The 18,612-nt window shown below is 36.9% G+C and overlaps 1 protein-coding gene across 7 annotated transcripts in view; it reads right to left on the bottom strand.

Annotated features, from left to right (window-relative positions):
* RAD51B (RAD51 paralog B) overlaps positions 1 to 18,612 on the bottom strand; it is a 647,202-nt gene that overhangs the window by 594,276 nt on the left and 34,314 nt on the right. For all 7 annotated transcript variants that reach the window (XM_046006988.1, XM_046006987.1, XM_046006991.1 and 4 more), the window contains 2 exons: positions 10,625 to 10,744; positions 9,181 to 9,364 (listed from right to left, as the gene is read on the bottom strand). In XM_046006988.1, coding sequence (XP_045862944.1) covers positions 9,181 to 9,364; positions 10,625 to 10,744 — 304 coding nt within the window. The remainder of the gene's footprint in view (positions 1 to 9,180; positions 9,365 to 10,624; positions 10,745 to 18,612) is intronic.

The raw sequence follows: 18,612 nt of genomic DNA, 5'->3' as shown, positions 1-18,612 counted from the left end.
GCTGGCAGTATTCACAAACTGTCCAAATATGATTAACTTTATAGACAAAGATAATAGTTAAAAAAAAAAAAAAGGAGACATGTTTCAGAAAGAAGAATTAGCAAGAGGCTAAGGATCAGCTGGATTATGTTTCTTACCTATAAGTCTTCAGCAACTTGCTCCTATAACTCAATTGGAAAAAAACCTATGAAACTGATTTTGAAGCTAGAATAATAAAACATGAAATAAAACTTCAACAACTTGATATTGTCCCTTAAATTCTGAAGACAACAGCAATTTTTTTAAAAAGAAGGCTATTAGGCCAAAACTTGAACTGCTGAAATAAACTTAAAGTAAATAAATAAATAAACAAATGAAATAAACTTTTTTTAAAAAAGTGATTAAACACACTTAGTAATTAATTCTCTTTTCCTTGAGGTAACAGAAACTTAATATCAGAGAAACAAGTTCTGAATCATAAGAGATCCTCTAGCATAAGTGCTTCATTTGCTTTTTGTTTTTGTTCCTTGAGGAAAAATTAACATGTAATTTTAAAATCACACCCTGCTTGGGTGTACAGTTCTGAGTTTCAACGAACTTACACTCATATAGCCACACCACAATCAAGATATTGACCATTCCCATCATGCCAAAAAGTTTCCTCATACCCACTTACAATCAATCTCACCTTCCCATCCTGAGCCCCTGAAACCAGAAACCTGATTCTCACTTCCACAGCTTTGCCCTTTGCAGAATGTCATTAAACAAATCACATAAAATGTACCCAATTGAGTCTGGCTTCTTTCGTGTAATCCAGTGCTTTTGAGATGCATCCCTTTTGTTTATATTTGTAGTCTGTTCGTTTTTATTGCTGAGTAGTATTCTGCTATATGAATATTCCATTACTGAATATGAATTTATCCATTCACCAGCTGATAAATATTCATGTTGTTTGTGGTCTTTGACTATAGTGAATAAAAGTACTAAAAACGTTTCCATGAAGATTTTTGCAGGAATATAATTTCTTTGCATTTAAAAAAAAAAAAAAAAGAATACCTAGGAGAAAGACTGCTGGGTCCCATAATGAAAATGTTTAACTTTAAAAAAACTGCCAAAGTGTCTTCCAGACTGGCTACACCATTTAGCGTTTCCATCAGCATGGATGAGAGTTGGAGATGCTCCCCACCCTCGTCAGCATCCGGCAAAGTCAGGGTTTTAGATTTGGTTTTGAACCATTCTAATACATGTGTAGCAGTATTTCATTATGACTTTAATTTGCATTTCCCTAAGAACTAAGAATTAAGCATCTTTTCATGTGCTTATTTGCCATTTGTATATCTTTTTTGAAGTGTTTATTCACATCTTTTGCCCAGGGGGTATAGCTCAGTGGTTGAGCATTTGACTGCTCATCTTTTGCCCATTTAACATATTAGACTGAGTTTTCATAGTTCTTTATATTTCTAGTTACCAGTCCTTTAACATATAAGTTATACAAATATTCACTGCCAGTCAGTGGCTTGTCTCTTCATTTTCTTAAGAATATCTGCAGAGGGGGCGCCTGGGTGGCTCAGTGGGTTAAGCCTCTGCCTTTGGCTCAGGTCATGATCCCAAGGTCCTGGGATCCAGCCCCACATCGGGCTCTCTACTCCGCGGGGAGCCTGCTTCCCCCTCTCTCTCTGTCTACTTGTGATCTCTGTCAAAGAAATCAATAAAATCTTAAAAAAAAATAAATAAAGAATATCTGCAGAGGGTAGAAGTGTTCATATACTTTACAGTTCATGTTTTTTTTTTATCACTAAGAAATCTTTGCCTTGCTCAAAGTGACAAAGATTTTTCTCCTGTGTTTTCTTCTAGAAGTTTTATAGTTTTAGGCTTTATGTTACAGTGGATGATCTATTTGGAATTAGGTTTATGTAACGGTGTGAAGAAGTGGTCAAGTTTTGTTTTTTTACAAACAGATATCCAATTGTTCTAGCACCGTTTGTTGAAAAACTACCCCTTTTCCATTAAATTACCTTACCTTCTTTGTTCAAAATTAACAGACTATAATCTATTTATTTCCTGGACTCTCTATTCTTTTCCACTGATCCAGTAATCTACCCTATCACCAATATAACACTGTCTTATTTACTGTGGCTTTATAATAAGTCTTGAATTCAGAGAGTGGAAGTCCTCTATATTCCTCTTTTTATAAATTGTTTTGGCTATTCTCAATCTTCTGCTCTTCCACACAAATTTCACAGTCGCCTTGTTGATTTCTACCAAAAAGCCCACTGGGATTTTGATTGGGATGTGTGTTAAATACATACAATCATTTGGAAAGAAATGACATCTTGACAGTATTGAATCTTCAATCCATAAGCATGATATGTTTTCATTTATCTAGGTCTTCTTTGATTTCTCTCATGAATGTTCTATACTTTTCAGCATTAAAATATTACATATATTTTGTCATTTTATCACTAAGTATTTCATGTTCTAGGTGCGTTTATAAAAAGGTACAGGTTTTCAATTTCCATTTCCAACTGTTCATTACTAGCATATAGAAAAACAAGTGATTTCTGTATAACCCATATCCCGCAAAATCACTTGTTAGATCCAGTAGCTTTCTTTCTTGTGTAGAATCTTTGGGTTTTCTACTAAAATTATATGATCTATGAATAAGACAGTCTTATTTCTTCTTTCCTAATCTGAATGTACTTCAATTATTTTTCTTGCCATATTATGCTGGCTAGGATTTACAGTACACTGTGGATTAGAAATGGTAAGACTGGGCTCTCTTATCCTTGCTCCCAATCTTGGGAAGAAGGATAGTATTTTACCACTAAGTATAAGTTAAGTATGATGTTAGTTGAAGGTTTTTGTAAATGCCCTTTATCAAGAGGAGAAAGTTCCCTTCTACTCCTGCTTTGTTGAGAGTTTTCATCATGAACAGCTGATGAATTTTATTGACTGGTTTTCTTTCCTGCATCTACTGAGATGATTTTTTATTAATATGTTGATGTGATGGATTTTATATTTTAATGTTGCATTCAAAATCTACCTTGCATTCCTGAAATAAGCTCCACTCAGTGCCTTCTTATTTACTGCTGGATTTAATTTGCTAATATTTGTTAAGGATGTCTGTGTTCATGTTTATAATGAACATTGATCTGTAGTTTTCTTGTAAATTTTCTGAAAGGTTTGTATGGAATTGATATTTCTCCTTTAAATGTTTGGTAGATATTACCAGTAAAACCATTTGGACCTAGAGTTTTCTTTGTGAGATTTTTAACTACAAATTCTATTTTTTAACAGATATAGGATGATTTAAGTTATCTATTTCTTTCTCAGTAAGTATTATGTGTCTTTCAAAGCATTTGTTCATTTCTATCAAACTTAATGGAATAAAGCTATTTATAACATTCTCTTAATATCATTTAATGTCTATAGGATCTATAAGGATATTCCCCTCTTTCATTCCTGATATTACTAATTTGTTTTTCCTTTTTCTCCTGGTCAGTTTGGGTAAAGTTTTATTAATTTTATTGATCTTCTCAAAGAACTAGCATTTTATTTCATTGATTTTTTTCCTCCATTGTTTTTGTTTTCAATTACATTGATTTCTGCTCTTTACGATTTCCTTCCTTCTGTTTATGTTGGGTTTAATTTGTTCTCTTTCTAGTTCTTACAAGCTTAGATCATTGATTTGTAATCTTTCTTTCCCACATAAGCATTTAACTGTATAAATTTCCCTGTAAGCACTGACTTAGCTGCATTTCACAAATTCTGATATGTTCTATTTCCATTTTGATTTACTTGAAAATATTTTCTAAGTTCCCTTGTGATTTATTCTTCAACACATAGGTTATTTAGAAGTGTTTTGCTTAATTACCAAATATTTGGGGATTTTTCCAGACATGTATTAGTGATTTCTAATTTAATTCTTCTTGTGGGTCAAAAAACATTACACTGTATCATTTCAACCTTTTAAATCTATTGAGTTTTATTTTATGGCCCACAATACTGTCTATCTCGGTGAATATCTCATGTGTATTTGAAAGAAATGCATTTTCTGCAAAAAGTGAGTGGAACATTTTGTAAATGTCAATTAGATCAAGCTGGCTACGTTTTTCAGGTCTTCAGGCGTTCTGGATTTAATTTGCTAACATTTTGTCTATTTTATCAATCACAAAGAGAGAATATTGAAATCTTCATGCATGCAGGCATCCTTGCATAAAAACATATACAAGCATATGTAATGTGACAATCAAAATTAAGTATAGATTACACTTTTAAGCTTTTTCCCATTACTAAAAGTACTGCATGTTCACTGAAAAGAAATTTTAAAATTCAATTAAGTACTCATCCCATCACCTAAGGTGATTTTACTCTTTAGTCTTATTTGAATAAAATGATATCCAGAGTGTCAAAGTCCCAGGCATGGTCCTGGCCTAGTCCACCATCTCAGACTCACAGCCAGAGGGCAGATTGGAATGCTTGGCTTCCTGCCCACTCCTCAGAGGCCATCAGACACTCATCTACCATAGTACTACTAAACTGAAGTAGAATCTTGTCTACTTCCTGGCTTTCTGACACTATATAGATCTCTAAAGACGTTCCCAAGCTTAAGAATCTTAAGAATTCTTTTTCTTCCTATAAGATGCCAGTATAATCTGAGTACAGCTCCTATATGATAAGACATTCTGCTATCTGATATTGTATTTTATTACTATTAGAACTAATAAACAAAGTGGTTGCAAAAGCTTTTGATCTCTGGAAAACAGCATGGAGGTTCCTCAAAATGCTGAAAATAGAACTACCCTATGACCCAGCAATTGCACTACTGGGTATTTACCCTAAAGATACAAACATAGTGATCCGAAGGGACACGTGCACCCGAACGTTTATAGCAGCAATGTCTACAATAGCCAAACTATGGAAAGAATCTAGATGTCCATCAACAGATGAATGGATAAAGAAGATGTGGTATATATACACAATGGAATACTATGCAGCCATCAAAAGAAATGAAATCTTGCCATTTGCGACAACGTGGATGGAACTGGAGGGTATCATGCTTAGTGAAATAAATCAATTGGAGAAAGACAATTATCATATAATCTCCCTGATATGAGGACGTGGAGATGGAACATGGGGGGTTAGGAGGAGAGGAGATGAATAAATGAAACAAGATGGAATTGGGAGGGAGACAAACCATAAGTGACTCTTAATCTCACAAAACAAACTGGGGGTTGCTGGGGGGAGTTGGGGTTGGGAGAGGGGGAGGGGTTATGGACATTGGGGAGGGTATGTGCTATGGTGAGTGCTGTGAAGTGTGTAAACCTGGCGATTCACAGATCTGTACCCCTGGGGATAAAAATACATTATATGTTTATTAAAAAATAAGAAATAAATAAAAAATTTTAAAAAATAAAAAAAAGAAATAATAAACAATATTAAAGATAGGATCAAAATAAAGCTAAGAGCAAATACTAAAAACTTAAGTACAGTGCCAATATATAGAAGATTAACTCAAATCCAAAGAGAAAAGCAGTATCTGCAATTCATACATTTGAAAATATTTACTGAGTACCTACTCTGTGTTAAGCACTGTTTCTGCTGCTGAGAATAAAGTAGTGAAGAAAGTAGACAGTCCTTGTGACTCTGTGGGGTGGAGGAGACACATATACAATCAACATAAATATATAACATGCTAGAGGGTGAAAGCGTAATGAATAAACAAAGCATACAGGGAGATGGGGAGGCAGTGAATGTGGTTAAGACTTACATGGTCAGGGCACCTGGGTGGCTCAGTGGTTTAAGCCTCTGCCTTCGGCTCGGGTCATGATCTCAGGGTCCTGGGATCGAGCCCCGCATCGGGCTCTCTGCTCAGTGGGGAGCCTGTTTCTCCCTCTCTCTCTGCCTGCCTCTCTGCCTACTTGTGACCTCTCTCTCTGTCAAATAAATAAATAAAATATTTAAAAAAAAAAAAAGACTTACATGGTCAGAGTGGAACAGAGTAGAGAGCTCAGATATGGACCCTCAACTCCCTGGTCAAATTATCTTCGACAAAACAGGAAAAAATATACAATGGAAAAAAGACAGTCTCTTCAATAAATGGAGCTGGGAAAACTGGACAGCTATATGTAGAAGAATGAAACTCAACCATTCTCTTACACCGTACACAAAGATAAACTCGAAATGGATAAAAGACCTCAACGTTGAGACAGGAATCCATCAGAATCCTTGAGGAGAACATAGGCAGAACCTCTTCGATATCAGCCACAGCAACTTCTTTCAAGATATGTCTCCAAAGGCAAAGGAAACAAAAGCGAAAATCAACTTCTGGGACTTCATCAAGATCAAAAGCTTCTGCACAGCAAAGGAAATAGTCAACAAAACAAAAAGGCAACCCACGGAATGGGAGAAGATATTTGCAAATGACAGTACAGACAAAAGGTTGCTATCCAGGATCTATAAAGAACTCCTCAAACGCAACACACACAAAACAGATAATCATATCAAAAAATGGGCAGAAGATATGAACAGACACTTCTCCAATGAAGACATACAAATGGCTATCAGACACATGAAAAAATGCTCATCATCACTAGCCATCAGGGAGATTCAAATTAAAACCACATTGAGATATCACCTTACACCAGTTAGAATGGCCAAAATTAGCAAGACAGGAAACAACGTGTGTTGGAGAGGATGTGGAGAAAGGGGAACCCTCTTACACTGTTGGTGGGAATGCAAGTTGGTGTAGCCACTTTGGAGAACAGTGTGGGGATTCCTCAAGAAATTAAAAATAGAGCTTCCCTAAGACCCTGCAATTGCACTACTGGGTGTTTACCCCAAAGATACAGATGTAGTAAAAAGAAGAGCCATCTGTACCCCAATGTTTATAGCAGCAATGGCCACAGTCGCCAAACTGTGGAAAGAACCAAGATGCCCTCAACGGATGAATGGATAAGGAAGATGTGGTCCATATACATGATGGAGTATTATGCCTCCATCAGAAAGGATGAATACCCAACTTTTGTAGCAACATGGACAGGATTGGAAGAGATTATGCTGAGTGAAATAAGTCAAGCAGAGAGAGTCAAGTATCATATGGTTTCACTTATTTGTGGAGCATAACAAAGAACATGGAGGACATGGGGAGATGGAAAGGAGAAGGGAGTTGAGGGAAAGTGGAAGAGGAGATGAACCATGAGAGACTATGGACTCTGAAAAACAACCTGAGGGTTTTAAAGGGGCGGGGGGTGGGAGGCTGGGGGAACAAGATGGTGGGTAATAGGGAGGGCACGTATTGCATGGAACACTGGCTGTGGTGCAAAAACAATGAATACTGTTACGCTGAAAATAAATTTAAAAAAAAAAGACATACATGGTCAGGAAAGTCCTCATTAATAAGATGACAGGAAAGAAGAAATCATATGGATATTTAGAGGGGACATATTTGAGACTGAGGAATAACACTTTTTGAAGCGGGAATGTTTGTTGGAATGTTTGAGGAACTATAAAGAGGCACATGGTCTGCGATTTTGAAAGGGATAATAAATTACATAGCAACATTGTTTTCCAGCTAGTTAGTCCATGTCTAGTCACCTATTCAAAGCACAGCTTAAAAACTTAAAAGTTCATGATTTTTCATTTAATTGTGGTAATCAGGCTACAAAAATTCCCACAATTCCCAAAGGAATTATTTTCAAAATCCTTCTAAAACTAATACTAACTTTTCACAAAAACCACTACCATCTTGTGTTACAGAAGTGCATATTACATCTGAGCTTTTATCTCTAAAGAGAAAAACAAAGGCAAAGACAGAGAGATATGGAAATAAGTACCTATTCTTTCAGAGGGCACTAATAAAAACGAAGAAAAGCATGGCCCTTTTCTCACTTAGGAAAATAAATTACCTCAGGAAAAAACTGAAAAATATTAGCCTACAACTACTATTTAAAAGCAAACAAATACAACTTTTAAAAAGTGAATTTTTATATTTTACATAGGATTAAGCCAACAACCAGCACGAATTAATAAAATAAGCATACATACTTAACTTTTCCATTCAATCAAGTAACCCTACAAAATATTTTTCAAATTCCCTTGGCCAGGGAAAACATGGATTTGGATTTATCATTTTAACCAACTACAATAAAATTTAAAAGATGAGCGTCATCCGGGATAAACTTTACAACCCTTGACTTCACCAGGAATTACATCATATAATCCGAAATATGAATTAAAAAGCCATTAAGAAATGTAGAACTTTTTATATGCCACATTTTCTTCCTTAGCTTCTTGCTTGGGCTTATAAATCACAAAGGCTGTGTGGTAGTTTACCATCTTGGTACACATTACAAAGATTCAAGTTTTTAATTTTCCAAAACACGAATCTAAATATTATAAAATCATAACTAACTCTTATCTCAGTTTAAGGAATTTTCTTATCTTCTGTTGAGATGATGTCTGGCTGAAATTGAAAAGCCTGACAATACAAAATGCTGTTGAGGCTGCAGGATAAGCAGACTCTCCTACACACTGCTTCTGGGAAAGCCATCAGTCTGCACTTAAGCTTGTAGCTTACCCACCACAAACATTTGCAAGATACCTGCGTCTTCAAATTTACTCATCACAGTTCCCACTATGGAAAGTGGGGTCAACAGTCATCATCCAAGATCTCCTTACTGACACTTTCATTACTATCACTCCCAATATAACATGTGATAGTCAACCTCTGGCTATTTGGAGCAAACCAAATCCTACAGAGTACAAGACAGCACTGACCATAATAACATAATATCTAAATCTAAAATATTTATAAAACTGACAAATACTGCCATAAAAGAAACTACAGAAATAGACCTAGGCAATTTCATGTAGTTTTAATAGTTAATATTTACCTCGATGTGATTCAAAACATACACAGAGAGTCAACAATGAGATGGAGAAAAGGACTGACTATACAGGAACTTTTACAAACAACATTTAATTCTGCTTCAGACTCCAACTGTGAAAAAGATAATCTCAACAGATGAACGAATTTAAGAAGATCGTGATGTTTACTATAGCAATTAGACCATGCTACCTTTAACACAACATCTGTTTTACATTTTCTTCTATTTATATTAGCTGATACTATAAGTCAGTGAACTTAACATAAAAGAAAACAAAGAACAAGGGAAAAAGAGAGAAAAAGAAAAAACTTACCGGGATTGAAAATTCCTCAGCCAAATACTTCAAGGAGGATGCTTCTCTTGCCAAGAACTTGTTTCTTTCTCTCATGTTGCCCTGAAGTTGTGTATCAAACTCCTTTCTTACCACAGAAGCAATAGAGTCAATAATTACAAGTTTAACTCCCTTTGAAATAATTTCTTCTTCCAAAGATTCAATCCTATAAGAGCAGAATTTGCAAAACAGTAGATAAATTTAAGATATAATATAAAACAGGGTATTGCAATGATTAACCAACTTAAAAACAATGACAACAAACTGTTCTTCCCTAAGTTACAGTAATGATTGCTAGTATTCAATAATCATAACTTATGGTCTGCCCTTCTATACATACAGCACTCTTTTTGAAAATGCACCAAAATGTTTTCATTTAATTTCAGTCTCTGGTTCTCCTATGATACTGCCAATTTTAGGATAAAACTGCTTTTCCTAGCCCAACTCCAAAATGGTCCCCATTTACTCCCACCTTGTACTGACAGACTTGTGCGGTCCCCTCCCACATCTACCAGGGTTGGTCTATATGACCAACGGTATACGACAAAATGATGGTATGTCGCCTCTAAGAGTAAGTTATAAAAGACTACACCTGCCATCTTGGGCTCCTCTCTCACTTGCCTCCTCTCTCAGATCACTCTGTCTCAGGGAGACAAGTTGCCATGCTATTGACAGCCTTATGCAGAGGCCCACATGGTGAAGAACAGAGGACTCTGGCCAACAGCCGGCAGGGAAGGGAGGCCTTCCAGCCAACTACACAAGTGATCCTGGAATTCTCCAAGATTCTCCAGCCCCGTTTGAGCCTTGAGATGACCACAGCCCTGGCCAACAGCTTGACTGCAACCTCTTCTGCAACACCGAGCCAGAAACACTCAACTAAACCACTCCCAGACACCTAAGCCTCTGCTACTATGTGAGATAATACATGTTTGCTATTTTAAGCTGCTGAATTTTGGGGGTAACCTGTTAACGGAAAATAGATAATAATACACCCCTTAAATAATTCAACCTAGGGGCACCTGGGTGTCTCAGTTGGTTAAGCGACTGCCTTCAGCTCAGGTCATGATCCTGGAGTCCCACCCAGGATCAAGTCCTGCATCGGGCTCCCTGCTTGGCAGGGAGTCTGCTTCTCCCTCTGACCCTCCCCCTTCTCATGTTCTCTCTCTCCCTCTCTCTCATTCTCTCTCTCTCAAATAAATAAAATCTTTTAAAAAAGTAATTAAATCTAAAACATTTCACTCATTCAGTATGTTTTCATTTTTAAACATTTCATCCAATAAGCTACAGCAAATAAAGAACTCTGAAATAATTATTTCCCATAACCCTAACACATATGTAGAAACTTTTTTCACTCAGCTGAAAACATAAAAAACAAAAAATAAATCTTCAAAGTATTACTAAAATACCAAAATCTAAAGCAGCATACCTTTGTAGAACTTCATCACAGCTGAGTTCCCGATAAAGATGAACCTTACTGCTTGTCAAAAGCAATTTTTCTTCAGTGTCAAAATATCTAGGAAAACGAGATTCTGCTATCTCAACCAGTCTGTACAGAAGAAAAATAACACAAGTGAAAATAACTAATGATATTTACGACCATAATGCTGAACTTCTAATGAATTTTACTTAGGAAATTCATAAGCTACAAGTAACAGTGGAACAAAAATAGAGCAGGTATAAGCAAAATAAACCTTCCTTTATAAGCACTAAAAGAGGTCAGCAGCCCGAGCATGAGACCAGCAAGGGCTTTCAGATCTCATTTAAGGTTAAGTAAGCAACAGTGTATCTGAGAGTTATCTTTCTAGGAATAGATATGTTTTTTAATAAATGATAATTTGACTAGCAGCTGTAAGATATGTTTAGTAAATAAGAAAGTTTATTTCATCATGAATGAAAGAAATATATTTGAACAAATATATAATGTCATTCTAACGATCAAATATCAGTTGTCTCCATGTTTCAGAACAGAAAAACATGCTTTCTAAATTAAAATGTAATATATACAAAATAAATGCTATCTAATAACTTCTTTGTAAACAGGACATTATTTTCTATTCATAGAATTGCTGCTATTCTCATCCTCAATCTCCTGTTGAGTTTGTAGGTGCTCAGAATGGTGTGATAACTCCCTAGCTGAATTCCTGGGACCAGATAATCTTTAGGTCCCTACTCCACCATCTGTTACCTCTCCCCTCCCCAGTGAATTCTTTTCTAAACAAATAAATGTTGTCTAATATTTCCTTAGTGGAGAAAAAAGGATTTTCTACATTCTGAACTCAAAGCTAGCTCTAATGCATGGGGTAGGCCAAGTGTAGGAGAGTGACAAGGCCAAACAGATGCAAATATCATAATTAATAGCTTAAGACATGGAGCTCAGTACTAGAAACTTCAAATGTTTCTGGTTAAAAATATAAAAAAGTATAAATCTTTGAGTATAACTGCCTCCTATTTAAAATGATACTTTATCAGCCTAATACTTAGCCATCAAAGGATGACTGGGAGGAAGGGCTATAAACACAAAAATCACCCTATACTTTATGTTCCATTTAAAGACACAAAAGTACAGGGTGGCTCAGTAGTTTAAAGCCTCTGCCTTAGGCTCAGGTCCTGGGATGAAGCCCCGCATCGGGCTCTCTGCTCAGTGGGGAGCCTGCTTCCTCCTCTCTCTCTCTCTGCCTGCCTCTCTGCCTGCTTGTGATCTGTCAAATAAATAAATTAAATAAATAAATAAAATATTTTTAAAAAATAAATAAATAAATAAAAATAAAGCCGCAAAAGTACAAAGAACAGTGTTTTCATTTCTAGATAGTTAATGAGTCCCAAGAAGAGGCTGAGAATGCTGAAGAGATAAACAAAATAAATTCCTCACATATATTATAATCAGAAATGAAAAAGAAAAATCTAAAATAAAGAAAGAAAACTGGTCAATAATATTTTTAAAGTATATTTGAACAATTTGGGGGGGTGGCATCAATAGGTTGAACAGGAAAAGGAAAAATTACCAAAAGGTGTGTAAAGACTGAGAACAAAATGGATCAAATGAGCATTCAGAGGAAGTGCATGAGAGAGAGACAAACAGGGTGGAATAAAGGAGGAAATGAGGTAAGTGATGAAAGCAGGAAAAAATGAGAAGACACTGGCACAGGCAGGACAGGCACACTTTAAGGATTGGAGGAAAATGTGTAAATTTCTTGATTAGGGCAACTATTTGCTGAGTTTGGAGCCAGTCAGGGAAGTCAGCTAAAAACTGATGCTTGGGACCCACTGATTTTTAATAAGATAGGTGTGGCAACATGTGCCAGAAACATGGACATTTTTCAAAATTGGATGCCTGGTTGATTAGGTACTGAGTACTTACCTCAATCAGTGAGTACCTAACTCATTGCCAACAACAATTGAACAAATGACAGACAATAATAATTTTCTGCCTTCAACACTAGGCTGAATTTCCACTGGTGCCTTGAGTGGTAAAAAGCTCTGGAACTTATTACTGCTCTCTCATTCCATTAAGTCCCCTCAGAAGGAAGGTGGTCAATGTATGAACACAAAGTGACTTTATTCACAGTTGCCATGCAAAATAACTGTATCAAATGGTTATTTATATACCAAGATGCTTTCTATAATCAGTTTCTCCAAGTATTTTGTATTTTAGAAGAAATATCTAAAAATATATATAAATCATAAACCAAATACACATGTAGTATCTATATGCCTCACACTAATTATAGCAATTTCTTGTGACAATCTTCATCACAAAGATCTTTCCTGGCTAGAGTAACAACAGAAGAGATCCTTATTTTTACATAAAGTTTGAAAGCAATGCCATCTAGTGGACATCTTTTTCAAAAAAGTATTCTTTTCAAGTATGCACTTAAGATTTATTCATTCAAAACATATTTATTGAGGGACGCCTGGGTGGGTCAGTTGGTTAGGCATCCAACTCTTGGTTTCAGCTCAGGTTATGATCTCCCAGTTGTGGGATCAAGCCCCGCATCAGGCTCTGTGCTCAATGTGGAGTCTACTTCAGCTTCTCTCTCCCTCCCCCTCTCACTAACTTTCTCTCAAATAAATATTTTTTCAAATACATATTTATTGAGGACCTACTATATGCCAAGCACCATTCCAGGTGCTAAGGATGTGACAATGGACAACAACAACAACAAAAAACAAAAACAAAAAACCTCCCTCATGGAACTTACAGTGTACTGAGAGAGACAAAATGTATTTTATACATCAGGTACTAAGTGCTATAAAGAAAAATAAACCAGAATGAGGGAACAGATTGTGAAAGATGGAAGCAAGTGCTATTTTATGTAAAGTGGTCTGGGAAAGCCTCTTCAATGAGGTGAATTTGAGCAATGGTTTAAAAGAGATGAGAAAATGAACCATTTGAATCTGGGGGAAGAGACAATAGGAAAAGAGAATTATACATAAGAAGTGCCTGAGGTAATCAAGGAATAGCAAACAAGGAGGCTAATGTAGCTGGAACACAGGAAACAAGAAGGAGAATAAAAGGAAATAAGGTCAGGATGCCTGGGTGGCTCAGCGGGTTAAGCCTCTGCCAGGGTCCTGGGATCGAGTCCCACACAGGGTTCCCTGAACAGCTGGGAGCCTGCTTCTCCTTCTGTATTGCCCCTCCCCACTGCTCATGCTTCCTCTAGCTCTCTCTCAAATAAATTAAAAAAATCTTTCTAAAAAATTAATTAATTAAAAAGGAAATAACATCAGAGTGCTAGCCAGCGGCAGGGATCACGTAAGATACTTAGGACTGTGGTATTTTGTTTAGGTATTATTTAGTAAACTAAGAAACCTGGAAGCAGAACTGACACAATCTGACTTCTTCTTTTTTTCTTTTTTCCAGAATCACTCTATCAGATGGAAAAGGGGCTGTACATGGGGCACGGGTGAAAACAAGACCAGCTAGTACAGTAATCCAGATAAGAGATGATAGTGTGACTTGACCTGGGGAAGAGCTCAGCTCATTAGAAGGACCTGAACCCAATGTATAGTTCAAAAGCTGAAGGAATTTCTTGACTAATTGGATGAACATCTGGAGGAATGGAATTAGCATTCATTGAAGTGGAGAAGACTGGATTCGTTCCAGGTTTTTGTTATTAGTTCCCCCTGTTACTTCACAGCTCTTGTATAAAAGGAAATTTAAATGCTTTACATTAGTGACCACATGACAACTTGAAACAAAACACATGCTTAATGTAAAAAAAAAAAAAGTTTTCCAAAATTCTAGTTGAAATATAGCATCATAAATGTGCTGAAATAGAAGTTTATGGTTTCTCAAAGCTTCTTATACATATGTAATATTTTCCTGTTCATTAATTCAGTATGTATTTGTGCAACAGTGTGATATAAATATAACAATGTGAATCTATTAGTCCTTTACAGATTCCAGATAATTCCAAAGTTTTTTTTAAAGTACTTATGAATTCCATTTCTTAGAACCTCTCCAAGATCTTCCCACTAATTCACCTAGATTCACAAACGATAAGGCAGCTAAAATTAGACTAAGGTGAAACCTACCCAGACTCATGAAACCATCATAAAAAATGTCTCTCTTTCTCTCTATATTGTTTGCCCCTGGTCGAAGATCCTGGATTCATGCCAACAAGCAAGTAGGTAAATGGTCCTAAGACCACACTGGCAATTACCTTCCTAATGACCCAAAGTCATAGCTAGCCACTAACACTACATGCCTCCCTTCTGATACACTGATTCAGAAAGAGTGACACTTTATAAACAGTTGGCTAGGAATTGGAGGGCACTGGCTGTGGGGTACCTGGTACCTTGCAAGGTGACAGGCAGTTCCTCAGATCTAAGCTTGGCCACTGCTTCCACACAGAAAAATACAACATACACCTCTCCTTTGTACATGGAGCTCTAACAGCTACAATTTTATATGTTTGTGATTATTTAATGTCTTCCTCCCCTGTTGAACTACATATTTCCTCCCAGTTTTCAGAGCTTTTCTGATTTCATGACAACTCAGGACTGTCCACTTCTACCTCCTAAATTCCCAATCCTATATGCCACCTCCCCAGGCTTCCACCTTCCAGAGTCCAGGGCCCCATCTCATTTCAGTCCCTCAGTTTACCTCACACACATACCCATTTGCAGTTCTAAGACCCAGCTTTATCGTCCTTTATCCATTTTTTCTCCCAAAATTATATTTTGAAAGCCTCTATTACTATTTACCATCCTTCTTTATTCTTAACCTCTAGTTCCATTTTTCCTAATTACCTCCAACAGGGATAAGACAGTAGTCCCTCAATTCACATATACTAAAATTCTCATGGTTGCCAAAATTTCTGTACAGGTCACTAGATTAATCTCTTTGCCCATATTCTCAAGATATATATATAAGCACAGAGTGTCTAAGACCATATCAGATCTTAAGCATAAGTCCAATAGGTTAAACAAATAAATACAGACTCTTCTGAATCAATCAGAAAGACGGACCCAGAACTCTTCTTGCTTAACATTCCCCTCTCCCCAAGGCAGTCCTTGAATACCTGAGGGTTAGTACTGGACTCTACTATTATATAATTATTAATTAGATTGGAGATAAAATTTCAGTCTAAGGTGAACAAGCATACTTAACATACTATTTTAGATTATCTTCTCAAAGATATGTAAAAATGCACTAGTGTATTGCTTCAAAAAACAAAACTAATTGGGGTGTCTTGGTGGCACAGTTAGTTGAGTAACCAACTCTCAGTATCTTCTGGCTTGGGTCATGATCTCAGGGTCATGAAACCGATCCCCACCAAGGCAGGCTCTGGAGCTGAGTCTGCTTAGGACTCTCTATCCCTCTCCCTCTGCCCTTCCCCACTGTGCATGCACATGCTCTCTCTATACCCCTCTCTCTAAAACAAATAATCTTTAATAACTAAAATATATAAATATATAAATAACTTTATATATATAAATAAATATATAACTTCATATATATAAAGTATATATATATAACTAATCTTTCCAAAGTGTCCTTAAATACATCACCTGCAAGGTTCTCTTTTTCTTTTAATGCATTTTAAACTTACACAGTTTTATTTACTCCTCCTTTGTTGTTTTCCCTCCTTCTTGATAAAAAAAGGTAACTTGCAATTTATTATTAAAATTAAAAATTACAATTATTTTCCACTTTTTATCACTTACCCTAAATTCTCTATAAGCAAATTGAGTTTTTTGTTTTGTTTTCTTAAGAGCAAGAGGGAGAGGGATGGGGGACAGGGAAGGTTATAGGGAGAGAGAGATAATCTTAAGCAGGCTCCATGCCCAGCATGGAGCTCAATGTGGGTCTCAATCTCATGACCCTGAGATCATGACCTGAGCCAAAATCAAGGGCTGGACACTTAACCAACCGACTGAGCCACTCAGGCGCTCCTTTGCACAAATCCTTTAACCTTCCTCAGAATAATCCTTCAACTCACGTTCTCATTTGTGCTGATAAGACAGCTTGGTTGTAAGCACAAAATGAAGACACTGCTACATACAGAAGCATACAAAAAGCTAAAACATATTTTTCTTTGAGTCTCATTTTCCATGCTGTTACCTCTTCTCTAAGTCCAGAAATGATCCCAGTGGTGACAGACACTACTAATTACCTACCAATATCTATTCCCACTTCTTCTTTACTATGAGAACCCCAATTTTACTCAGGCAGCAATGTTAACCAGCCCCAGGAAGCTTATCATGCTTATTATAACAATCTTTTCCCCCTCCTTTCCCCACCCTCCCTTGCATATAGGGGTGTCTCAGTGATAAATCTGTATGACAATTCCAGAGGATGAAAAGGAAATCAACAGAGGGAAAGAGACAGCTATTCTGAAAAACATATTTTCCTGATAAAACAGATAGCTGGCATTTTCCCTTCCCACTGACTGGGAATGCCCCAGCCCTAGTAGGTCGCCCTGTCATCACTGCTCGGCCCGATCAGTGCCCGCAACCACCTACTCCCTGCTCTATGGGTATAGCAGCAGAAAGCTTTCCTAACTGATTAACTAACCTTCCTCCCAATAAATCTAAATAGGGGTCAAGCTGTAATAGCACAAATGAAAGACGACCAGGCAGTACAGAGCCATCGCCAGTCTCTGACCTCCCATGATGAACTCTCCAGAAGGAGAAGGCTACTGCAGAAGGAGGACTGGTACTTTTGATTCCACCTGACCCTATTGCCAAACCTCAGAATGCAATCCATGTGGCAGCCAGATGACCATACTCTTCCAGCCTGTGCAGAACAGACTAGAAAAGTAAAAACAAGGTAAATTTCAACCCCTATCCTCCAATGACCTTCATTAAGGTTCCCTGTGAATTCTGAAACATAATTCCAGGGGCACCTGGCTGCCTCAGTCAGTAGAGCAACCAACCCTCGATCTTGGGGTTTTAAGTTTGAGACCCACACTGGGTGTAGAAATTATTCAAAAATAAAATCTTTAAAAAAAAAAAAAGGAAGAAATATAATTCCAATAAAGGGACTAAAATTTTACCTCATTTCCAACTTTTCTTTAGCTTGTTGAAAGTTAGTCACTGGCATTTTAAACAGTACATTTCATTTGGACAACCTGAGTGAACCAACGTCTTGATTATCAGTGTTAGCATCAAATGTATTTCGGTGTTCAGATTTCCAGTGGTCTCCTATACTTATGCTTCCGTTCTTATTTACCATTTATTTAAGATCCAAATAAATTCATCACATTGGAACTGACCAATATGTCTTTTTTCCCCAGCTTTATTGAGATATAACTGGCATATAACATTGTGTAGGTTTAAGGTATACAATGTAATGAGAGCAATATACCTTTCTTTTTTTTTAATATTTTATTTATTTGACATAGAGAAATCACAAGTAGGCAGAGAGGCAGGCAGAGAGGGAGGAGGAAGCAGGCTCCCTGCGGAGCAGAGAGCCCGATGCGGGGCTCCATCCCAGGACCTTGAGATCATGACCTGAGCCGAAGGCAGAGGCTTTAACCCACTGAGCCACCCAGGCGCCCCAGCAATATACCTTTCAAATCCCTTTTAATCCAAAGGTTCCTCCTCCAACTCTAACTCCAACAATCATTTGTTCTGTCATTTGCCACAGTTCGGATTTTGTTGATTGCATCTCTCTGGTATTGTTTAACATGTTCCTCTCTTCTCTGTTTATGTTGTAAACTAGTAGTTGGATCTGAAAGCTTGATCACACTCAGGCTTAACTATTCTTCCATCAGGAGGTACCACAATGACTAGTTTTCTTTTTGTAATGCTAAGCCTTTATGTTTATGAGCTTTTTCACTCATGATACTTCTGACATCAAATATTTGGGTTTTCCATACCAAGCAATTTTTTAATTCCCTATCGACACCAACTGGGTATCAGACACTTAACTATCAGGAGTTAGCTCAGACTCCACAGGTTAAGGGC

Source organism: Meles meles, chromosome 6, assembly GCF_922984935.1.
Source record: "Meles meles chromosome 6, mMelMel3.1 paternal haplotype, whole genome shotgun sequence".
NCBI classification, from domain to species: Eukaryota; Metazoa; Chordata; class Mammalia; order Carnivora; family Mustelidae; genus Meles; species Meles meles.
This window is presented reverse-complemented; position numbering and strand designations above follow the sequence as displayed.